We start from the raw sequence: 25,305 nt of genomic DNA, 5'->3' as shown, positions 1-25,305 counted from the left end.
CCCCCCCCCCCCCCCCATCCCCTTACTTCCTGTAGTCGAGGAGATTGTGACTTAAAACAGCGCTGCAGAAGGAATCCTGAACCAGTTTATTGTTGGGAGAAGCTGGGCAGGTCATGGAAGTTCACATCCTTGCCTCCCACTAGAGGGCACCCTAGGCCGCTGTCTATGCACTGAATCTGAGTTTATGACTTAATTGTGTTATCATGAGTCAACACGTACACACAGTTTCCTGATCATTTTTTCCTCTGTGTGCCTGCAGTAAACCCAGGAGGCTGGGCTCCAGCCTCAGTCCTCAGAGCTGTGGCCAAGAGAGAGTATCCCAAGTTCCTCAAACGCTTTACCTCCTACGTCCAGGAGAAAACTGCTGGGAAGCCCATCCTCTTCTGAACACAAAGAGGTAACCAGGAACTCAAACACATCTTGTTTTAGAACTGAGAAAGCATCTGGAGTGATGGGTAGGACATTGCTTACACTGGCGATGGATGAGATATCTCCTGGCTGGTGCTGGATCGTCATTTTGAACCATGAAAGCCAGCAGATGTACAGAATCTGGTTTTGTTCATTTCTGGCGTGTTGACTTTGAATGTTCCTTCTTGTTTCAGGCTTGCGGAGGGTCGAGGTTTCCGACTGGAGAGGCTACGTCGTTCATAGTTGAACAGGCTCTCCATAACTACAATACCCTTTCAATCGACAATTAAAAGGTGTTTTGAGACTACTACATGCGGGGGGACACCATATCATCCACAGTACACCTGCTTGTAGAGGAGACTGGTTTTACAGCTTTAATCAATCAGTAGATCTCATCCCAGCCACATTATAATGGCGTAACACCGTCTGTTGGTCATGGGTACATTTGTATGTACATTCAAGAGTTTCCTAAGTGGTTTTTTGAATTGTTGTTACCAATTATTTGCTTTTTTTGTAAATTGTTTTGTACATTTCTTATGATTACATACTTCTCGACTTGTTTGGGTTTGCTTTAATCACTAGTATTACAGCTACTTGTTTCGCTGCTGCTAAAGTAACTACCATGAGTGAGGACATTAGATATTGACAGGAAAAGCATTGATGAGGTGTGGTACAGTGTCTCCTCTTTCTTGCCTTCTCCTGTCCCTCTAGTGATGACTCTGCAGTTTGATGGAGGGTCAGAGCCTAAAGCTTTGAAATCTTTATATTTCTAGATTGTTATAAAGTAGCTTTTGGAGAGCACCATGGACACAATGTATTGTACAGAGAAAACAGACTAAGTTTTCAGTTAGTTTACCAATGTGAGAAATGTGAATTGACTGTTAAAACGCTTGAATTTGATGACTGTAATGGGCCAAGGAAACCTGAAGTGGGAGATGAAGAGCATTTTTTTCGAGTCGAATTAACTCATGTTCAACCATATTTTTCTGATAGTCAAACAGATAATCAATAATTGGATAAGTATCATGTAGTTGACTGTGGTCTGTAGCTGTTAAGTTGCTGTCTATTGTCAGTGTGTGTCTGTCTTGAACTTCCATGTCACACACGGTTTCTGACACATATTTCCAAATGACCAGCCGTAGTGACTGATTATTGATCCTGTCTTTCGCTGAGAGATGAGTGGATACATTTCGCACACACTTGTTTTTGTTTTTAGTTTTTTTTTTTTTCACTACTTTCAGTCCCTGTTGAGGCTGATGAGAGAATCTGTCCAGTCATGGTTTGTAAATTAGTCCTGCTGCTGTTCTGCAGGATAAGGTAATGTTGTATAATGCTGAGCAGGATATCATCCAGTCCCTACATTCTCAGTCATACCCGTAACATTACATTTCACACGCCACACTACAGTGCAGTGGCCTCCTGCCCTTTGACTGATAAACTACCCCTAGAATGCCTTAGACACCAGGATGAACCCTAAAAGTCCTGGCTTTCTCTACTGTACAGCCACCAGATGTGCATTTATCAACACTGAAATGAAGCTGGGGGGGAGGGGAGGGTCAGCATTTCACATCATCTTACCTCAAGATTTATATTTACTCTAGATTGTGTTTAATGCCATCATAAGTTGGGAGTTTTGCAATCAGATCTGCATGCTTAAAAATGTAACCATCAGATCTTCAGTCTAAGGGGCCAGAGGTCATGAAGGATCTGGATAATTGTTTTTGCTGATGATTACAAGAGCTAGATCTATGAGCAATGTCAGCTGAAGAATGCATTTAGTGTTTTTAATTTTGATATTTTGTCAGTAATCTACACACTTTGTATATTTCTAAGTTGTACATCAGAAGTGTTATTATTTGCACTAAATGTAATGCAATTTGACAATGTTCTGTAAATTAAAATTGTTACACAACAGAATTGAAAGTGTTGCAGAGGGGATTTTCTGCTGATAAATGACGGATGGGTACACAGCAGTGATGTGCAGAGAGATCATGTTAAATGTTTAACACTGAAAAGTACTGCTTCAGATGCTAAAGCTGCTGAAAACAAGTAGACACTGAATTTTTAGCAGTTTATTTATATGAGTCTCTTCTATATATAAATATGCATTGTCTTTACATTCAGCGATTAAAGTTTTTTTTTTTTTTTTCAGCAAATGGTAAAATATTGAGATTTACATAAATTATGGTCTCAACTGACGTGTGATCGTGGAATTCAACATTTATAGTTGGATATGGTCTTGAAGAAGAGGTATCAGACGGCTTCTAAGTGTAGGATGCATGTCTCATAACTTCTTGAAGAGGACACACTTATTCAGTATCAAAGGATATCCTGAGTAAAAGCATCTTCAGTCGTGACGCAAACCTCACAAAACTAGTAGCTCCACATCAAAAATGATCTACAAAGTTCCTTCAATGTCTCTGTACATGTAGTATCAATGACTTACAGAGGTGTGCATTTGTAGAGTAAAAAGAGGGGGAAAAAAAAAAAGTGCATATTCACACATCCAAATCTGTGCTTATGTCAGGTAGCCCACCCACCTAAGCAACGTCCTAAGAGAAAAATATTTCTTACAGTAATCATAACCTATGTCAAAAGTGCCTTTTTGTGAAGAGCAAGTGCATTGTCCCTCCACTCTGTGCTTCATCCAAGAGCCAGTAACTGTCTTTTCTCACGCCACTTTCCAGCCGCTTCAGGTTCGCGTCAGGGCAGCACCGATAACAGCCCAGTTAGGAAAAGGTGGCCACTTTAACCACGTCACAGTCTGTGTTTGGCCCTGGTAGCTTCAGAATCAAATCTGTTCATATGAGTCTTTCTTCATCCGTGTTGCCTGTGGCTACAAGCTGGCTTGTGTCCTTTGTGTGACACTGTCCCGTCCCCCTTCATCGGGGACGAGGATACCATCATAAATTCACTGTAAACATTTCTCATCTGATCAGCAACTAATGCAGTTGCAAGTTTTGAAAGTGTCTTTCATTTCTTTGTGGTCTGCAGAATAAAAAAAAAACAAAACATTCAAAGAAATGTATGATTTGTATCTAGCCTGTCCTCGTGTGTATATGTAGTAAATATTTAGATCCTTGTGTAGGCCATGAAAACAGGATACATATATAAAACTTAATGGTACTGAATTGACGCATGCTCTAAAAAGCGACACTCAGTTCAGCCCGATGTTCATCACATTACATGATATGTCACATGGTTTTGCAGATGTCCTTTGCTGTGACTTTGTTTGTGTCTTCTTTTAGTCCTTCAACCGGTGGCGAGTCTCAGTCTTTTTATGTCTTGGCAATACAAGTGGCAACATGGATCTATCGGCACTGGAAGTGGAGTTAAAGGCCTGTCGGGCCTGTCCAATGGAGTGCGGCGATTGTCTTATGATTGGCAGGAGGAAATGAAGGTTGTAAAGCTGCTCTTTCACTGCAGGGGAGAGGAGAGGAAAGACAAGATTATAAATGTAGTTTAGGCCTATTTGCTTAATGAGAACTAAACATGCATAAGCACAGATAACCATTATCTGAAATGGAGAAACAACACACCAAGTAGACATCGAGAACAGATCCGTCATCACGGTCTATGTCCACATCCATGGTGCTCTGCTCAGAAGTGAGGCAGATAGCACTGTCCTCCAGGGTAAACGTGGAGCTGGATGCAACGTCATCCCTGAAACAGATATTTTTATATTAACCAGTGTAGCAGACGGCCCTGGGAGTTTACAGTCTGGGTGAAAGTGAACGCAGCTGTATAAACACTTCTCGAAAACTGATGAAAAACATACTGTCTATAAACAAATCACAGACTATTATAGAAACTATGACATCAAAGAGGCAAAGAGATGAAGCGACTGTGAACAGGATGTGAAACCTGTCTGGAGTTGGGCCAGTGAAGTCTTCAGTTGAGAGGCTCATAGTCTCTGAAATGTTCTCACAGGAAATAAACGAACTCTCCTCAAGACTGTCAAGTCAAAATGAGACCCTTGGTGGGAGAATATGTACTACTCGTACTACACATACTCATACATTTCATAGCAGTGTGTAACATTAAGTTCAGAGCTGAATTATTTGGGGAAATTGCACAAATTGAAATTCAGCAATTCTTGTTTCAGTGTGTGGGAGGACATGTGTCAAAAGTTCACAGGAAAGAAGAAGAAACGGGTAACAACCACTATCACATGGAAAATGTATCTAAATGATGAGCAGAGAGTGTCATTGCATAAAAGATGTCACAGGCAACAGAGCCATCACCCGCTCCTGCAAGTGCACAAAGGTGCCCCCCAAGACACAATCTAAACTATGCTTTTATCCCCATGCAGCCAATAGACATGCATGTTAAAAAAAAACCCTAACTAAATACAAAGCATAGGGTTAGGGTTAGACACAAATGAACATCAGTAATTAAATACAACGAACTAACATGTTCTGACACAGGAGTACTGAGTCATCACTGCTAACTTATTGTATGAGTACTTAGTACTCTTGGGTTGGGCCATGCCCATCGTTGGCCTTCATTTTAATCTCAACTACACACCTGTAAAGTTTCCTGACAAAAATCTGTCCACACACAGACATATAAACACCTGCCAAAGTACTCAAGACCACCTCTCTGGTAGCTCCAGCTACAGTAGTTAGTCATAAAAGACACAAACACAGAGAGAGAGACTCACAAAGTGAAAGCGATACCAGCCTCGCTGTCATGGCTGGTAAATATAAGGCTTTAAATGTAGCTTTAAGATCAGGAGACATGGTGCAACTTTATTTATCCTCCTTTTCATTCACAGTTGTTGTTGAACCACCAGGGGGCATTGAGAGCTGTTTTCTGTGTATATATACATCAGGTGACTCTCCCTGATAAATTCAGGAATGTGTGTTTACTCTTATGACCCTTGTGACTGACTGCTTTCTGTGCTCAAAGTCAATTGAAAGACAGGTAGAGAGCAGCAGAGCTGCTTTGTTTTAGAGCAATCCTACCCTCAAACATATCAACACAAGGTGTTACTACTGTAACAGACAAACCGGCTGTCAGGACAGGAATTACTGTCGGTGGATATACAGTCTCCATTGCCCCACTCGTCCTCTCCTCTCACAGTCTTTCTACAGCATAATGGCACCAATTATAAGACCACGTCAACGCCGCTGTTTAAATATTTATGATAACAGTTGACAGAACAATGTCAAGGCAGCAGCAGGTGACTGGTGAGGGGACAAGACCGGACAAGTCGCACAATGGAGCCTCAGAAAGCAAGCTGAACCTGACACTGCTGGACAGGAGGACAGGTGAAAGATGGAAAACATGAAGAGGATGAAGTGTCCAGAGGCTTATAGCAAGAGGGAGAACGAGACTGCCAGACGGTGCAGTGACGTGGCAAAGAAGTGGATTAAGGGTGTAATAAAAACCTGTTAATGAAAAACATTGATTATTATTTCATAATGTAGACTACCAGTTGATCAGATTCTGCAATGTAATATGAGGTAGTACCTAATTTCTCAACACTGAACCACTAAGATAAATAAATATTGCTGTAAATTGAAGTTTGGAAAGATTTGTGTAGCATTTCTTCCTCCCTGTCTTATAAATGAAAGTCACAAACTGTACACACCAACACACCATTAATCCTTTGACTGTACTGTCCACATGTTGTGTAGGCAGTGTGTGTGTATATATGTATTGGGTAAATGTTGCCAAGCCAGCTGAGTCACCTGTTATATGACACACGTCTCTAATAAAAGACCATGTGACGTCAGCAACTCAGGTGACAATAATGTGGGCGTTTGCGAACATGTGTGTGTTGGGCGTGGCGAAAATTTACATGCCTTCCTTCCTTCCTTCCCGTCCTCAAGGCCAAACCTCGCAGTAAGCTACACAAGCCACTCCCGTATCAACTCAGAGTGCCACGATACAGAAAAACAAAAGAAAAACAAGTAGACACCATACCTGTCCTCTGTTTGGTTGTCCACGTTGACAAAGATGGAGGAGGTGGAGATGGTTCCCATGGAGGAGCCCTCGTAGAACAACGGGTTGGCAGGGACCAGATCAGGACGCAGGTATGAACCGAACACAGCTGAGGAGAAAACATTTACATGCATGTGAATGTGTTTCATATCTGTCCGTCTGACTCTCACTGCCTGGTGAACTTCAACATCTTTCAAAATTCATGCTTTGTTTTAATTTTTTTTTTATTGTAGTCTCCAAGGCCAGGCCGAGATGAGACCAACTTTTTTCACAGGCAGGATAGTGCTGTTCATGGTGAGTAAACTGACACCCACAGTCATGATTCCTTGGAGGACCCTAAATGCCCCATTAGTCAATCAATATGATCAATACAGCTTTATATAGCTGTATTGATCAAAATGTAAAGCTGTCACTGGATCATCCACCATGGAAATGTCAGAGAGTTATTCTTGCTATTCTATTGTGGACTTAAAAAGTTTAAACAATCCTCATGACTGAGACACAGCAGTGCATGAGATTTTGATGGAAGTGATTGAATGGTTCCAATAAAACTGATATGTAGCATATTAACCTGTATCAACTTCACACCCCAGAGTAAAACAGATTTCCTCTGACCTCTCCGAGACTGATTTAGTATCCATAAAGAGAAGCTTTAGGAAGTGCAACAATCCAAATTAGTTCACAGTAACACAGACACTGGTGGGAGAGCGCTGTGGTTTTAAAGAGAAAGTGGACGCATGACCCCACAACTTGTCTTTGTGCTCCACGCCCACGCCCACATCCTCGTGTCTTCCGGTGTAGCGTTGGCTAATGCTCCATCGCCATATCAAACACAAAGGTCAGACGCGGCTGCTGAACTCTCTGACACAAACGCCACGTTCATACACCTTCCCGCACCGGGGGTCAGATTGCGATCATGAGAGAGAGAGAGTGAGAGAGAGGAGGTGAGGATAACGCCGAAAAACCACACATCTCTTTTATTGCACATGCCCCATGGACACACACTGATGCTAATAACAAGGTAGCCTCTGTTTTCTTTCCATTAAGGCCAAGCACTGTATCAGCCGGTGACAGCTTCTTCCCCCGGCGCAGTGCTGAGAGGACAACATTTTTATGGCCGAATGCAAGTGGCTGTTTACGGGCCTCAAGTGTTCTTAAAAAGCTTTAACACGCCACAAAAACAGCAAAATGAATGGGAGTGAAATGGCAGATTGGGAGGCCGTTTAGAGATGGTGAGGATGACGAGAATGGTAAAAATGGCGAGTGCGTTTATGGTTAAAAGCGTTTAGGTTTTAGGTTTCAAACAATCTTATTAATTATATAAACACTTCTATGAACATCCCTGAATGTTGCCTTTTGTCTTACAAACCATATGGAAAACTGGCCTCACTGTGAACGACAACGTGTCACAGTCAGAAGGAGGCTTTCCCCCTAAAATGTTGTTTTGTGTACCTTGTCCATCCAGACTGGCGAGGCTGCGGGCTCCTCCCAGCCTGTCCCTCCTGTCCTCCTCGTTCCTCTCATCTGCCTGCGATGAAAGGATCTCCTGAGAGGACGACTTCAGAGCTGGGATGGAAGTGCGAGTCCTCTTTGAAGGGGAGAATCGAAGTGCTGCAGAGCAAAACGGAGGCACATGAGTCAGGGAAAGAAAAGACAAGAGGGAGATCAAGGTTCAGGGAGGCAGAGGCAGAAGACATAAGAGGAGAAGATAATTGGAGGAGATAAAGGAATCCCGATTGAAGCAATGTTCACACTCAATAAAGGTGCAATGCTTTGCCTCCAAAATTAGCAATAAAGTTATTCAACTTTGAAAATGCACAATGACGGCTACACAAGTGTCCCCAAAGACGATCCTTGTTCTGCCTCCCAAGCAGGGCATGAAATGAAATCCTTTCCTGTCATCTCCCTCTGATGGGACTTGGCGATGGCAAATAGCTCGACTAAATCCACAAATAATTGCCTCGGCCATGTTAATTTCCACAAGGGTGTCCTGCGAGGTTACATAACATTTGTCACTGTGGTAAACATGACAGCAGATTAATCAGCCTGTCATGCATCCCATCATCTCCGCATGCCTGAAATCTACAGTTTACATAGGCATTAAAAAGGGGAATCATTATTGGACTAAAGGAGTTTTTTTTTCTTTTCTGGATTGCCACATCACAGACTGTTCTGTATGACTTAACCACGAGTGTTTACACATAACCAACATGAAGTTCTTAATTTTAAAAGATTAAAAGTCTGATATTTAATCCTAAAATTGAATCAAAGCTAAGAAATCCGCACACAATGGATCATGTGCATCAAAGTCTTATGTAACAGCTATCTATTCGAGACACTAGCAGGCAAGAAAAGGGAGGACAATACAAGGAAACACTATTCCAGTCACTCTTCCAGTTAAGACAAATGAGTTACCACTGATCTAATTATGTTGCAGTGACACACAAATCCTCAGTAATAGACACTAAAAACAGCCCACAAATTCACTCTCCTTATCAGGCCAGGATTTTCTACTTTCCACTTCCCATTGCTGCACCTTTCCCTTTGTTTCGTGGTCTACCTTGACTCCCACATGTGACCATCATCGACCTGCAGACTTACGCTGAGTCTTCCTGAAGACCCGTGTGCTCATGAACTTGAGGAAGCGGCTGGCGTAAAAGCCGGGCCGGTGCACCGACACGGAGTCCTGGAGACGGGCAGAAGAAAATGCTTTTATTAGGCCAGTAGACTTAGAGGGTATGTGTCCGAACAAGTGGCTCGTTCATAAAAGCAGCAGTGTCAGATTTGAGCAAACTATCAACTTACACCATCGTACACCAGGGCTTTCCATGAGTGTTCCAACTTTTTAATGAACCTGGGGGAAAAACAAAATAAGAGGAAGCCTTGTCACAGATATATTCACTTACACAACAACTTCCCCTTTATGTTTGATCAAACCTGAGACGCTTCCTCCTTCCCTCTTGGTGCAAGGTTACGGTTATTTTCTAGATTTTTAGCAGAAAATACAATAAAGCCTCACATTATGTCACGTTTACCCTTTAAGGTTTGCTTCTGACTGAGGCAAGCTGAGAGAAGTAAGGCAGGATAAATGGAGACAAATTGGGCCAATTCATCCTTTCTCCCTGGCCTGATCTCGCCTCACACACTCTGTGTGCATTTGACGCCCCGCACAAACAGGTCAAAGATTTATGTGACGCTTTTAAATTTCCACAAGTTTGAAAAGCCGATGAGCCAAAAGGCTTCCTCCTCACGACTCACTGCTTGCTCTCAGGACAAAGAAAATCAATGTGTAAATAAAGAAGACTGACTGCTGTGTCATTTTAAATCGTGTTGGATGGAGAAAAAGTCTGGAGTCTTTTCAGGAGTGTGGTGAAGTGGCTTGTAGCTCTCTCCATCAATGCCGGGTGATAATTCAACATTAAAAGGTCTCGTCACAGGGCAAGCAGTTACTCCGTGCTGTCATACTGTATTATTCATGCACATTTCCTCTTAATTCTCATCTTCATTTGTTACTGATGAGACATTTCAGTTTCCAGAAATTGAGACAGACATACTGTAGATGGACAAGAACCTGATCATATAGACAGATTTAAATGTGTTTTATGGCCCCAAAAGACAACACAATGATGAATTCTCCAATCAGCAATAAAAAGAAAGCACCAGTATTAGAAATAAAACGACAGAAGGTCTGACAGCAGGTTTATATAATCTCCTAAAGATCAGTACCTGTATGACTGAAGAATATCTATGATACCCAGGAAGATGAGCAGCTTTTCTTCTTTGTGTGTTTTGGCAGGGATGCCACCCATCCTAAAACAGAGATAAAACACACCAGCAGTCAGAGACTTGCGACTGTTCTTCTTCTGCAGTGCTTGAAACACTGTTCAAACAAAGGCAATATACCTCCGCATTTTCACAAGTGTTTGTAAAAGAGGCACTTACTGTATTTACATTCGTGTGTATCGCTGTAAATATGCAGAACAGTGGCTGTGTTTGTATTTGTGTAGCTATGGTTATATGAGAGCCTGACTGTGAGCCTGTGTGAGCACTGTTTGAGTGTCCTGTGTGAGGTATGAGCATCGTTGTATAACTGTGTCTGTGAGAGAAAAGGTGGAGATTAAGAGACAGACAAAGGCAGGGTGTGTATGTCCAAATATGTGTGCATAACGTGTGTGTGTGTGTGTGTGTGTGTGTGTGTGTGTGTGTGTGTTCTCTCCCCACTGAGCTGACTCACGTGTCGTCTGTGGTGAGGGCTTCAGCTGCCCTGCCGTCTCCCTGGATGGACTCCATGGCGGTGGAGTAAAGGACCCTCTGACCCACAGGTCTCCTGCCGTCGCCCCCTGCCTGGCCCAACTCGCCCCCCTCTCTCTGGCTCTGGTCCAGGACGTGCACACCCAGCAGCAGACTGTAGTCCATGATCTTAAAACTCTCCAGCACCTATGACAAGTTAAAAGAAAGGGGGATTTCACAAGAAATGCTTGATGAGTCCACCAATAATTAATGGCCACAACAGGATAGTTCACATTCTCTGTGACCTGTTTGAACACTGAACAGATTCATGCCCTGGTCCATCCATGTGGATGCTTTAACTTCGACTCCCCGACAGTAAATATAACAACACTATGAAATGTTTTCAAAAACACATTATTTTCCCACCTAAAACACCCATCATTTCATCACCCAACACGTTTCAGTGACTCAGAGACCAGAAGGCTAGCAAAAGGAAATCTCTGTTTAATCCAGGTTTGAGCTGAATAAACAAGGTGTTTCTCCACAGTGAGCCAAGTGTTACACATTGACCCGACCGAGGAGCCTTTCGCCCACTTTCCCAGAGAGGCTGCGACTTCACGTCTCCCCCGGTGCTCAAGTAAAGCAGTGTTGTGGCGAGACAAGGGTAGAGAGAGAGGCGGGAGCTTGATCTGAGAATGGGACCAGGGTCAGCGTCAGGTAGCCAGGCTTATCTTATGACTTTGTCTGGAAGAAGACCAAAAGACTCTTAGATATTTTAATTTGCAGTCCATAAATAACACATTTATATAAGCCTACAGTACAGTAAAAAAAAAAAAAAAAAACCTACGCTATAATCAAAGAGCCGTCACCCAGTATCCAGAGAAAACCAGCCTGTCCCTCAGAAGAATGTGAGACCAATAGAGTTTTAAAGTTGTCCTACAACTACCTCTTATCTTTCTCTAGATAACTCATTTTCAATGCATAGTCAATGAGACATTCTAGTTTGAATCTGTAAGAGACACTACTGATGTATAAAGTCACGGTCACAAACATTCATACATGCGCATGCAAACACACAAACACAAAACAGACTTAATGACCGTCTCGAGCAAACAGTGGGGCTTTTGTCTGAGCTTTGCCTGTTCCATATCAACGATTTGCATCCCTTCACTCGAACTCCCCCAGCCTATTCAAACGGCAGCCATTTTGAACAGAGCCACGCAAACCAGGCTGCCTACAGAAGGCCATTTACTGCGAGTCCTGGCCCCAGCTTTTCCCCGAGCAAACAATCAAACCGTCAGAACACAAAGAAAACAGTAACATTTCTATGGATGTTTGTGCTCAAGGTTTTCTTTGGATTCTGACAAATGCTGTTTATATGTACGGGTACAGGAAAATATCAGTGCAATGAATAGAATATTACTGATCCTGCGAGGTATAACAGCCAAATGTTTGGGTCTCTCCCCTGGGCAACCTGCCCGCTGTTCCCATTTCAAAAACAGCTCATTTTCTTACAGTGAATGGGAAAGGCTAATCCTAACACTCCTGTAGGAAGTGAGCTTTGTCACGGCAGCCTCTGATCTTCAAAAAATCTCTGATTTCTGTTTCTCAGTTTATATTCCACCCTGTAGCACTCCTCCACCCATCTATCTCTGTGCCAGCAGGGCTGTGGATTTTCCCATAGTGCTTGCTGGTGTGACACTAATACACTGCAAGCTTTCTTAACTATGAGTCTGTGTGCTGAAAAGCCAGAACACAGAGCCTCTTACACTCCTCCCTGGCCCAGCTGTAGCATTGGTAGCACTTGGTATATATATATATACACGCTGACTCTGAGTCCAGTTACCATCCCGGGATGTTTTCTAAAGTACGCCTCTATAATTCACGAGTACAACCTGCTACCCATGACTCAACAAATTAGATTACAGACATGTGGCTTTTAATTTTGTCATTTTGTCATTTGTTCAGGCTTGTTAAGGCACATACACTTTAATTGATGACAAACTGTTCCACAGTATTTTCTAGATTTCGGCATTTTCTTCTTTTTCTTCTTCTCTTCCTGATAAAATCTGTTCCAAAAAAAGACTCCGGTCTTGTAAGAAATAGGCTATAATAATGTCATTTGAAATCAATTTAAAAAACATTTCTCTCTCTGTGACACTGTAACATAACCATGAACATTTCACAAACGGCTTCTGTGTTATATTACATTAAATTGTACACAGGCAACTAATAAAGTGGAAACCCAATGACAACACGTCATATTTGCATTTTGTGATCTGAGACAACGTGCATGGACGTGTGCACAGTTTGATATTTCAAATTTATATGAGGACGTGTAGAGCTGCAATTATTGTTCAAATAAATGATTACTCCATCGACAGACTATTGATTGGCAACGCTTTGGATGACCAAATAATTCAATTCAATTATTCAATTTCTGAGAAAAACGCCTGGTTATCTTACGCTGCTCTGATAGTAAACTGAATCTCTCTGACTTTTAACTAATGCTTGGATAAAACAAGACATCAGACCACATCATCATGGGCCCTGGGAACTTTTTTCAGTATGTGCTGATATTTTGTGCATCATTTAATAGATAAAATAATCAGTAGATTTATCTCTCATGAAAATCATTAGGTGCAGCCCTGAACCTGTGTGATTAACAGGTTCAAGCCATGTCTTGTGGTAGAAACAGAGTGTTGTGAATGTGGTTGAGGATCCTGTTGAAGCCTCGCTGACTTTCAACCACAAGGTCACGGCTTTGGTCTTCTGCAAGCTGAGAGTGAGAGAAACCATTGTTGCCACAGGATCACGTGGCGGAGAAGAGGGGGAACTATACAGTAAATGGTTGTTTATGATTGGCTACACTAGTTGCTACGCAAGCCCATTATTGTCCTCCTACCAAGCACGCATGCCTGCATTGTCTGAGTCTTTCTATTTCTGCTCTTGTCCGTATCTGAAATTAAAGGATTTCCACTTCACAAACACTTGAGCTAAGCTCTAAAAGTATCTTAAAGTCATTTGTCCCGGGTTGTTCCCTCAAAATGACGAGTGTTCTTCTGTCAAACACATGCTTTGAACAAAACTGTCTTAACAGCTTGACCACATCATCATCATCACTATCATCATTGTGTTTGTCTCCCAGACGGCTGCTGTCACACAGTCACTGTCATTTAACAGGGTTGTGATGCCGCTCAAATCACAAACAAGCCAACACCAGACCGGTAACCCACTCACTCTACAATAAACCCTCTCTGTCTCACTCTCTGTACAGTAGAGTTCAACATGAATTATTAATGCCTTGTGTTGTTTTGGCATTTGGGGAGTATCAGTGGAGCTGCAGAGTAATGGAGAAAGGAGACTTAAAATGGAGAGCATACCCTGCGTTTCCCTACAAGTGTCCCGCACAGCAGAAACATCTGATTCTCTCAAAAGCATTGCACATTGCACATACATTCCTCTCAATGTTCCGCTTTCAGCTTCAACTCAACTCTGACCTCCCGCATTCCTATGAAATAGAAATCACATCGCACCACGCTCTGGAAAAATTGCTAAAATTTATTTTTCAGAGGCCTCACCACATGTACTTTGACAGGACAACAATCCCCCTTCCACTTCCTCCCTCCCACCTCACCCCCTGTTGCTTGGCGTCTGCCGACCCCTCCTCTGTGTTTTGGTCCGCGGCCTCTCCTGGGGTGACGGGGTTAGCTGCTTACTCATGGAAATGGACAGAGATTCTGCTTAGAGGGCACTTTGCTTCCCGCTCAGGAGGCGAACGCAGGAAGCCACGACAATAACAAACTGCACAGCACAGCTGCTGTTTGCGAAGCAGTCTCACTTATATACATACACACACACACACACACACACCACAGCACATCCTTTACAGATACAATATGTGGCACACAGGGGGGCTGTACATGCACACATAGCATGGAGACAGTGTATGTGTAAGGTAAGTTTGGGTAAGGTTGTAAATGAGTGTGTGTTCTGCCAGGTTAAACATTAAGGAGGCACTGACTTAGCAAGACAGGAGGATGTCATTCTGGCTGCAATCTGCTTAAGAAAACATTAAAAGGAAAGCAGAGAACATTGGGAAAGTCAGCAGATTGTTTAATGAGGGTGAGAATGGCCATAACCTGAGGAGATCACTTGAAGTTTGTCTGAATTTCTGGTAAGCTCGCTCTAAAATAACAAAGTCAAATGTTTGACTTAAAAGGTGGGGGAGCGCCTGTTTACACACCTTCCCTGGAAGGATACCTTTACAATACACTTTCCCAGAAGGAGCAACACGAAACCACAAACAAAGTCTGGTAGAACCAGAAAATTTACTCAAAATAAAAGTCGTGTCACTTCATGTGTGGCTTAAAATTAGTGAAGAGAAGAGAAGAGAACTAAATATACACACAGCATCACACTGTTCATTACCGCTAACTCTGCTCCACACGCCATCAATCACCGTTTGGTAATAAAACTGTCAAGCTTCTTCTATTCCCACACACTAAAAACTGAAACATTTAAGCTGAGGCTCGTGTAATGGAAGTCATTAAGTTGTTAGCTGAATGGTGCAAGGCCTGCCAGGTCAGGCAGGTTGGCGTGGCCCAGCAGGAAGTTGAGTAGGAAGGCTTTCTTCCCGGTTTCTGGACCTCGTCTAATGCACACTGAGAGTAACAACCAGATCTGATTCCAGGTTGAATACCAGGGCACACCCATTGGAGTTGTCGTGTGTAGGTGTGTGTACTGCATGTGCACCTACAGTATGTCAAGCAGAACGAATGGGATTACCACACAGATGGCTTTGGGCTCCCATCATTAGCCAGCCACTGTGAGGATAAAACACCGTAAATCAGTGTCTGGCAGCCATAATTGTCATCACCCATAGAGCTATCCCAAGAGACCAATCACCTTGTCTTGAGAGGACAGGGTAGGTCACTGCACATTTGGAACATATATTTAGTTTGTTAAGGAACCAAGCGAAAAGATTTATTGTATATTTACACTGATGGTGTCATTGTATTAATCCAATGTTTTACTGTTTTTGAACCCATCTGTGACCTTTTTTTATTTCTAGTATGTGATCTACACTCTTAAAAAGTCTCTCATTGGCTCTCAAAGTTCAATGAGGAAAATGATTTCACAAATTTTTTTTTGTACAGAAAATGAAACTTTTCTGCACGTGTCTCTTTGACTTCCACGCAAATCAGCAATTCAGCTCTTCTGTTTCTTTTGCTTTTTAAAGCCTGGAGGCTTGTTCTTTCTTTACAACTGTGTTCCGCAAACACGTCAGCATAACATGAAAATGTTTTGCACATGGTCCTTGAGTCTCTAAGCTCTTTCCAAAAACATTTCCTCTAACACTAATGTAATGTAGATAGACAAAAGGATAAGAAGAGATTTTTTACTTGATCTATTTCAGAAAACTAATTTTGAGTACTGTTGTCTGTCCTCGGCATTAAAATAGAGAAGAATGAGAGCCTTTAGATTAGAGGACTATCTTTGGACCAAGGTCTGAGTCTCACACTACCAGGATCATGTCTTAATCACATTCAGTGTTTGGAGAGCTGTCATGTACTGTAACATAGCAGCACAGAGAGAGGAGAACAGAGCCCGAGGCAAACTGAGAGCTTTCACTGAACACACAGCGGGAACACACTGCAATCCCATTAGCAAACACATGGAAACCTTTTAAACTTTTCAAAACATTTTGTCCGATTTAAACATTTTTTTCCTGAACTAGTACACAATGTAGAACTGCATGATGTGTTTAAGCTTCCATAATTGGTTACAAGAATTAGAGGGCAAAGACAACCCATCAACAGCTCAAAGATTGAGGGGCTTTGCTGCACACAGGTCAAAATGTTTAGGGAAGGAATGAAGGCATGAGAATTCAACATACATGGCCTTTTTAAGGAAAGTAACCTGATAATGAAATGACAGTGGAATGATAGTGATCTTCCTGTTGTGGAATGACTTTGCAAGTTGAATGACAGTCCAATGAACAGACAGAGACAAGAATAAGCACACATACCATACCAATCACCACAGACGCGCGCGTGCACACACACACACGCACGCACGCACACGGCTAAAGCCACCTACCCGACAGTCTCTCTGTAGAGTCTTCATTAGGTTGTTGTACGTCTCTGCGTCAAAGTAAAGCCCTTCCTCGTGCATGTCCTGAAAGTCCAGATCTTTGTAGGTCGGACAGGTCTTTTCCCTCTCTTTCCTGGACGCTCGCCTCTTGTAGGTGGATCCTTTCAGGTCATATTTGTAGTGCATCTTGACGGAGCGAGGCAGCACATTGTTCATCACCACCAGTCGAATGTTGATGCCTCCAGACTGGATGCAGTATAGGCCGTAAAACTTGGGAAGCAGCGTGCGTGGATTCTGGTTCAAGTTCTGTGAATTTAAAGAGTAAAGGGTCACACAGCTGTGAGAATTGGTGTACTTCTTCATACATTAATAATGGAAACACAAGGAAATGGTTCGGTTCCTAATTTGTGAATGGCTATATTCTGTTGCAAATTACTCGAGCTGTAACCCTGGAAACAAAATGGTGCCAAAGTGCCAAAAACTGCAGTTCCTTGAACGGCCACTTCAGAATGGCTCCAAAGGTGTGTCAGTCCCCGTAGATCACCATGTTTCCCCTTTCATGACAACTCTATGGGGGCTGAATTTTTATATAACTCACCCATTTAAAATTTTTTATCAAGGCCTGAAGTTATGCGTAATTGAGGGCGTGGCCACTTTGAGTGACAAGTGTGTGCCGTCAGAACTGGCCTCCTTCTCGGTATCTAGCAACTAGCTGTCTGATAGATGTCACCTCAGCTAATCTGAGTTACTGAATCTGACCTCTCGGCTATGTTTGACAGGTTGGTGCCTTCTGGAGGATTTTTTATGCAAATATCAGACAAATAATGTGCATCCCCTTGACATCAGTCTCATGGTGCCTTACAGCTGGAGCTAATGAGATCGTTCACTACATTTCATGAAAGCCACTTAAGCATCCAATACTGGATCTGTTCAAATTTACCACTAAGAGGATCTTATAGACCCGACCAACACTCAAAAGTCGAGTTTTGCCGCCTCACCGCTGGAGACCTCATGAAGCCACATTAAGTGTCTCACCATGTAGTATCCAGGTAGCAATCTCTGGAGAAACTTGGCCTCTTTGTGCTGGACGGTTTTAATGATGAACTCGTCATCGCTGGTTAGGTAGAAGAGGGAGCCGCTCGCCCCCGGGTTGGCCAGCTCTATCAGAGGCTCATTTACCAGGGAGTACTGAGAAAGGAAAAACATAAACAAACTAGCTTAACAAAAACAGCTCTTAACATATAAACTGCTATACAGAAAAAAAAACACGTTTTAACGTTTATGGAAATTATGATTAAACAATGATGCTACACCACAGACATCTTTTGTTTGTTTAGTGCTGAAGGAAGAAAACTGCCTTTGGCTATTTACACTAAGTCCTGTGATGCACCAGGTTTCGATTCAAATATTTATTTTTGTTTTAACGGCTTCATACTCTATGTGGCCAAAAGTATATGGGCAGCTGAACATTACTGGGGACCGCTCAGGGGCCTCAAACTCTCATGGGAACCAGTGGGCTTCAGATTGACTGTGTGACAATTAGTTTGTGCTAATTTAAATAAATACAAATTTGTTGGGAAACTATGAACAGCTGAACACATTCAACGTTTATATGTTTTCTCAAATTAATGTGTGGTTAATCAAATGACCTCAAATTCATTCCTAATTCCTACATACTAGATACATAATGCACAGTCAGTGAGAGAAAGAGAGATTGGGGTCAACAGATGCCAACACCTAGTTTTTGACCTGAATGCGTTAATGCCGCCTTGGCAAACACTTTCTACAAAATCTTCCAACCTGACTGCACGGATTTGCTTCCATTCAGCCAGAACAGGAGTAGTGATGTTTTGCAATAAGGCCTGGCTCACATTTGTAGTTCCAATTCATCCTGGGGCAAGTGAGGCAATTGGTTCGGTGTAGGCCAGTCAAGCGCTACCATAACAAAATGGGAAAACCAGTTCTATATGGACCCGGGTTTTTGCATGGTGTAGTAGTACATGGTCGTCGACATACTTACATATGTTTTACTAACACATCAGTTAAAGCAGGTTTCTCTCTCTCTCGACATTTGGTTTGTTGTTAGACAAACACATTTTCATTAATTGTAGAAGCGCCAGTTCTGCTTCAGAGCAGCCAATGGTAATAGGAGCAATTACTGCTTGTGCCTTCATCACAATCAACGTGTGAGGGAGAGCCTGTGAGAGCAGCGTTAGATGTTAATCAGTGCGTTATGAGAGCAACATGTTCAGAGGAAGAAACACTGGAGGCATCCGCTCTCCCTCTCCAGAGACTCTTCCACGGATGACCGTCTGCAGTCGCGTTGACTTACCAGCAGGAACACATCCGCAGTTTATTGCATTTGCATTCAGGATGTGGATGTGTGTGTCCTCTCTCTTTTAATTAGACTCTGCTGTGTGTGCTCTGTCTGAATGAATTCATCATCACCTCAAGGACATCAATCATGAGCACATCCTCTAAGCTTCTGTGCCTTATGCCATCCTCCCATACCTCCCTCTACTGCTTTGAAGTTACATTTAGTCTCTGTCTCTCCTCCAGAGCCCTTTGTCTTTCACTTATGCAGAAACAAATTTGGCATTCAAAAACAAGAATGCAGCTGGTGGGATTTTTGAAAGGAGGCAGACAGAAAATAGGAAAACGGCGTCATAACACGATAAAACCCCAAACAAGATTACACAAAATCTAATTTGTGTTCCAAGCAAGAAGCATAAGTGTAGGACAGGGATGAATATGGCAACAAGGTATACTCTGGTGAGCAGCAAATTAAATTAACAAACAGAACAGCATGTAACATGTAAATAAAAGCTTTTTAACGCAAGGGTTTTTGAAGGCATCGTGAGTGATAATAGACATCCAAAACATGAATTATTAAAATGCTTCTGTTGGAAAAAGTCTGTCAGAATCACTTGTAACACGTTACTCTCTCATACCGTCTCTCTGTCTCTGTGTGTGTTTGTGTCTTTGATTCTGCTGGGAAATCACAGAATCAACCGCTGATTTCCTTCACCACTGGGAGCTGGTTAAAGCCGTCGTAATGAGGGCACGCTCCGTTAGCTCAGTCATTACTTCCGATATCGCCACCGCCCCAATGTTGTGCCTTGTCTTCACCCTCCCATCACGTCTTTCTGCTGCACAGATGGTGTGTGGCATTACCCGCCCACTACTCAATAAAAAACACTTTGGATTCTGTCGTGATTAAGTATGCACTAAAGGGGAAGATTAGCATTCAGTCAATGGGAAGTAATTCAAGGGAAAGAAAACCAACAGGCAAGTGCATCTTCATTGTGATGATGACCAATGTTCATATTTCTATTTCTGTTTTTGACATGTGCATGTATAGAAACAGTGAGAAAATCACACTTGGGTGTTCATGAAAACAAATAAATCAGCTACATCAGGTTATGTACGGGACTATTCCTTGGCAGACAACCAGCAGAGACTCTGGAAGTCACTGCAAAATAAGCGTCAAACATCAAAGCATTCCTTGAAGTTTTAAATGCAAAATCTAAAATTCCTATTTTTCTGGGTACAACATCTATTTTCTACTTTCTTACATCCTGAACCGGATGTGTGTTTGATTTAAAAATTAGTTGCTTAGAAGCAGGAATGAACTTGAGGACTGAATTATGTGTTTGCATAATCATGTGCATATGGAACAGATAATGACCAGCTAGGTCTCAGCAAGCTTTTAGTCTTACCAGGTAGTCATCTGGCTTGATGCCGAACAGATCCCTGAAGTAGCGGAAGGCCAGCGGGGCATAGGTCTTGAAGCGGAAGTCGGGATAGTGATGGGCTGGGGTCAAGTTGCTTCCCTCGCTGGTTTGAGCGATGAATAACCAAGCCCACCAGGAGACAAAAACATACATTTGTACATTAGACACAGTAATCCGACTAAAATAAGAAAGGATAAAGAACACCTTTGGCATTACATGAGTAAAACATATCAGTATCAGTGTCACTGACACAGATTGGCCAAGCAAGGATCCCATACAGGGGGAAAGTGAACCCTAACACCTAATCTTTGTGCCTGAGTATCAAGGCTATTGACTCCTGGTAAGAGTATCAGAGGGCCTTGTAATATGCTCCACCCATGCCTCAGTGAAGTCATCAATGGGAGCCTCAGATTCACCAGCATTGTCATGACAAACTGGCCTGTATAGTGAGTTCCTCGCCTGGAGACTGAAGATGGCTCTGATTACTGGAGCTAAACAATACCAAACAACACATGAGCCTTTACTTCGAGGGCGAGAAAGGGAATAGCAAAAAAGAGAAAACACAAAAAAACACAAAATAACCTACTTTGTTTTTTTTGTTGCCTTGACTGGACCATGACACATTAATGGGCTTCGACAAAGACCAACCCTGTTTTGCAACTAGCTTAACCTGTGTCCCACGGTAACACCATGACACCGGAGTAAGCACGTCTGACAAGGTTAGAGTGAGTCAGCAGTTGAGTCTTTCATCAAATAAACTCTCATTGGAATCAATCTCTCTGACCCTAAAGCTACAAGAAGTAGGTTAATAAAGGTTTTTGTTTTCCAGGGCACCTTTAAATCTGGTTAATAGTTTAAGAACTTGGATGGTTTTCAGGGTAAAGAGGCTGCAGTATTGTTGTTCTGTGTCTGTGCTGTAGTCAGCTGTCAGGCCCTGATGTGTAGTGTGTAACACTATACCTGTGATTACTCTACAATGAAATCTGACTGCTCTGTGAGGGCAACAACAATTATCTGCTATCAGTGACTGACAGTCCATGAAGGTAACGTACGCCTCGCATGGAAACCATTTAACAACACACGGCACCTGGAAATGTTTCATTCAATCTAATCAGGGAGCCATCTGTGTGTGTGTCTGCCTGTGGAAAGAGGTGTGATGGTTGTCAGAGATACATGAACTAAGAAACTGTGTTTTTGTGTGTGTATGCGTGTGTGTGCACGTGTGTGGGAGGAGTCAAAGTGATCTGCGACATCTCCAGCCATCCAAAACTCGACTGACAGGACAAACAACAGTGGAAAAACCTCCAGAGAGGAGCAACAACGAGACGAGGAAGAGAGGGAGAAGAGTGGTGAGACGTAGGGAGGCAATAAGAGCATCTGAGAGCCATCTCCATCACTCAGACACTCTCTGAGGACACTCTGTCAGTGAAAAGAAAGAGAAGGGGTTTGTGTTTGTGTGCTATTACAGAACAGAACGCTTAGAGAATGTAAAGAATAAAGAGGGAATGGTTATGATAGATACAGACATAAAACATCCATTTTCTCTCTATGTTTTGTTTGTGGTGTCTTGTGCAATTTGTAGCCTGATTTTTTTGTTCAGTTTCTTTTCACAGTGAAAAGCTGGCCCCTAAAGAACTTTCATTTCATTTCACATTGGGTGAAATGGTTTGACATTTGGTGCAGATTGAGGACGCTGAACAAACTTTGCTTTGTACTTCATTGTCACAAGCTACAGCAGGTTTTGAATCCTCGTCACTGCAGGGTCAACAACAAAACCAAGAGTAGCATAATGTTTGGGCTGTTGCTTAGGAGCAAGACGGTAAAAGGTCAATATGTGTGCCAAGGCTAGGTTTGCATAAACCATACTGAGTTTACATATCCTGGTGCAGCATCTCAAAGGTAAACCACAAAGTATTTCCTGGTAGGACTCTAATTCTCTTCCTGAAGTCTTGTTTGGATGATCTGTGTGGCCACAGACAGCAAAAACAACTAGTGAACACCTTATTTAGGTAGAAATAAAACAATTAATATCATCAATCTATTACTACAGAAAATACCAAACAATGAGATCCTCAAAAACTGACTGTACTATCTACTGAGGGACTCAGTGTGACATTTCCATACATTGACTAATTGTGAAAAGAGGTATGGTATGTGTCAGAGCGTCAACTGTGTATTTGTAAATACATGAGTCACACTTTCAAAGAATTCCTGGGTCTGTTCTGTATTATATAAAACGTTTCTTTAAGCTGATGATGTAATTACAAAGACAGCCTGAGATGACGGAGCGGCAACACACTGACGTATGTTTTGCACTGTGGCAGTAAGAGGCACACAGTAAGCTGATTTCACAGTTCTTGGCTGGATAATCCACCAGAATAGTTTTATCCTTGCATCATGACTTAGACAAGTAAAATTCACTTTACTGACAAATGATAATGGTTGCAGTTTGTGGTAGCGGCATGATTTCTTTGGACTGGATGTCCACCGACTGCAGTTTCCATTGAGCATGATTAATAATACATTTAAATGTTTTTAATACATGACCCAGACACATAATATTGAACGGGCAGACAGGCAAAGTCTTAGTCTTAAATCGCTTTCCATTCATTGACTTTGCAGAGTCAGGAAACTGTTGTAACCAAAGTGCAGCCCGTTGCCACCTACACATACGCACCATGAAGCAGCTCTCTGATTCACTCACTCTTGCAGACCAATAACCTTGAGTTTATGTGAAAGTCTGGGCTGTTATTGTGTGCAAAACCATCGCCACACAAATAACCTACCTGATGAACGAGTGCTTCCGATGACGTATACATCACAGAAGCTGTCTTGCTGTGTTTAGAAGCTGTCTGCATTAGTATGAAAGTGTGTCTGTTGACACTACGCAGCACTGACCTGGGTAGAAAGACACTCTCCACCACATAGAAGTCTTGCATAAGCACATCTCTGTCAGGCTTGGAGGTGAGGTTGCCCACTGTGTAGCCAATACCGAGCTGAATGGAGCCCTTCAAGGCCGATGACGTGGTCTAGATGGGAAAATAGAGGAGAACACATCACATCAGTCTGGCTGTTGTAGCAGCACTGTCACTTGCTATCCCTGTTACATTCGCCATGTACCTTCATTATAAATATTAGACCTGAGAATGGCGACCACAGAGTTTGATTTGCTTAAAATCAAGAAAGCATTTTGTGTATGGTACAATTTTAAAGTATAATTTCCACACAGACACAGCTCGTACAGGCTGGGACACAAACATACTCTTGCTGCCACCACAAAAAGACCTTTGACCAGTTTTTAGTCCCAACCTGAACAGTGGTAGCTTCTGTGGAGAGCCTCGTAATGGTGACATCTTAAGAAATGCTGTCATAAGCAGTGACGTCCAAAGTTTTAAAAAAAAAAAAAAGAAAAAAAACAAAACAAGTATGACCAGCACTTGACTGATCTCTGGCAGTGGGCCCTAACAGAGGGCAGGACATTATGTGCTGTAGAAGGACATTTATAAGCACTCATGTGACTCACAAGTAAAGGCCATTTGGATTTGTTGGCTCTAAACAGCAGCTTTCCAAAATAAATGTTAATGGGAGCATGTTCACATTCGTCATAAGAGTAAAATAAAGCCAAACATAGTGAGGCTCTTGTATGAGCAGTCAAACTTTTCTTTTCTCTGTTTTTACCTTCTTATACGTTTTCTCTCTGCTTGTGTTCCAAGGCCCTCCCATCCCATTTTCTGTTGTGGTTGACATCTGAAAGACACACAAAGTAACACCATGAAGAACAAACTGACTGTACGAAAGTTTAAAGACTGTTGTAACTGATTTCATAGGTTACAATAAAAATCGAATTTGCTGAGAAGTCAAGACCATAAACCTGCCTTGCTTAACGAAAAGCTGTGCCCGACAAACGGCAATCAGGGCGACATCTCTTGATTGTCAGGATGAGCAATCATCGGGAGGTTTGGATTCGTCAGGGGACCCTGTGCAAGAGAACAGACACACAAAGAGTTAGTGTTACACAACCAAAAAAAAACGAGAGCAGAAAAACGCTCACAGCCTCTCCTGCTGTGTGCAAAAGTTAAGATGTGACAAACCCAGGGCAGTGGGGGAACATGTCCACCAGCTGAGATTCCTTAATTAACTGCGATACATTTGTGTGTTGTTCATCTTAATGCCATCACTCTCCTGTTAATCTCTGCCTGAGAGGAGAGGCAGTTGAGTCTTTTCTCTCTCACTGTTGAACTGGTCTGCAGCAGGAGATCTTTGCTTTGACAATCACTCATGACTCACAAAATGTGCACGCATGTGTGTGTGTGTGTGTGTGTGTGTGTGTGTGTGTGTGTGTGTAGTAAGAATCCAACCTCTTGTACAAACGTATTTTCTTTTTTCCTTCCATGTTCCAGCTCTTATGTGTGTGTTGAATAAAAGACCCCTCATAATGGAGCAGAGCTACAGTGTGTGTGTCACCGAGGCGAAAAGTTGGCGCTGCCCAGCTTACAGCACAACCAAGTCATTACTGAGCCACAAAAAGCAGTCTGCCTCATTTCCTATGTTCCCAATGAATTTTACTGTACCACTCATTTTGAGGTTCTCGCCCTCCTTATGTTTTTTTTCCAGCATGATTTCCTCCTTCACTCCTCAGAGAAAATGAGGCAGAGTGACATAAATCAATGAAACTGTGACATAACTGTGCCTCAGGAAAAACAGGGACACCGACGGGGAATTGAGGAGTAGAGGCTTCACAGAAACACTGGCAAAACTGGGACTTCGTCTGATAAGCTCTGGCAAGCCTGCAGTCACTGTACCACCTGCATATAAATGCACCTGCAGGTCTCAGAGCCTCAGTGCTGCACAATATCATTCTACTTCATCAGCGCTTCCAGCACCATGT

At 42.5% G+C, this 25,305-nt stretch overlaps 2 protein-coding genes across 4 annotated transcripts in view; one reads left to right on the top strand and one right to left on the bottom strand.

Moving 5' to 3' along the window:
* The window catches only part of cert1 (ceramide transporter 1), a 19,578-nt gene extending 17,253 nt beyond the window's left edge, over window positions 1-2,325 (top strand). For all 3 annotated transcript variants that reach the window (XM_023413440.2, XM_023413441.2, XM_023413442.2), the window contains 2 exons: window positions 260-397; window positions 603-2,325. In XM_023413440.2, coding sequence (XP_023269208.1) covers window positions 260-387 — 128 coding nt within the window. In that variant the 3' untranslated portion in view covers window positions 388-397; window positions 603-2,325. The remainder of the gene's footprint in view (window positions 1-259; window positions 398-602) is intronic.
* A 140-nt stretch (window positions 2,326-2,465) lies between these two features.
* The window catches only part of pip5k1bb (phosphatidylinositol-4-phosphate 5-kinase, type I, beta b), a 33,352-nt gene continuing 10,512 nt past the window's right edge, over window positions 2,466-25,305 (bottom strand). Inside the window, exons 2-15 of the mRNA XM_023413444.2 lie at window positions 24,293-24,394; window positions 24,096-24,164; window positions 23,316-23,446; window positions 20,403-20,520; window positions 17,719-17,871; window positions 16,690-16,989; window positions 10,592-10,794; window positions 10,084-10,167; window positions 9,163-9,211; window positions 8,959-9,043; window positions 7,810-7,968; window positions 6,340-6,466; window positions 3,948-4,071; window positions 2,466-3,828 (exon numbers count right to left, since the gene is read on the bottom strand). Coding sequence (XP_023269212.1) covers window positions 3,826-3,828; window positions 3,948-4,071; window positions 6,340-6,466; window positions 7,810-7,968; window positions 8,959-9,043; window positions 9,163-9,211; window positions 10,084-10,167; window positions 10,592-10,794; window positions 16,690-16,989; window positions 17,719-17,871; window positions 20,403-20,520; window positions 23,316-23,446; window positions 24,096-24,164 — 1,605 coding nt within the window. The 5' untranslated portion in view covers window positions 24,293-24,394 and the 3' untranslated portion in view covers window positions 2,466-3,825. The remainder of the gene's footprint in view (window positions 3,829-3,947; window positions 4,072-6,339; window positions 6,467-7,809; window positions 7,969-8,958; window positions 9,044-9,162; window positions 9,212-10,083; window positions 10,168-10,591; window positions 10,795-16,689; window positions 16,990-17,718; window positions 17,872-20,402; window positions 20,521-23,315; window positions 23,447-24,095; window positions 24,165-24,292; window positions 24,395-25,305) is intronic.

Source organism: Seriola lalandi, unplaced genomic scaffold (genome assembly GCF_002814215.2).
Source record: "Seriola lalandi dorsalis isolate HSWRI2012SDOR001 ecotype SW California unplaced genomic scaffold, Sedor1 jcf7180002054517, whole genome shotgun sequence".
Lineage (NCBI taxonomy): Eukaryota > Metazoa > Chordata > Actinopteri > Carangiformes > Carangidae > Seriola > Seriola lalandi.
Note: the sequence above shows the minus strand (reverse complement) of the source record. Positions and strands in the feature narration are given on the sequence as shown.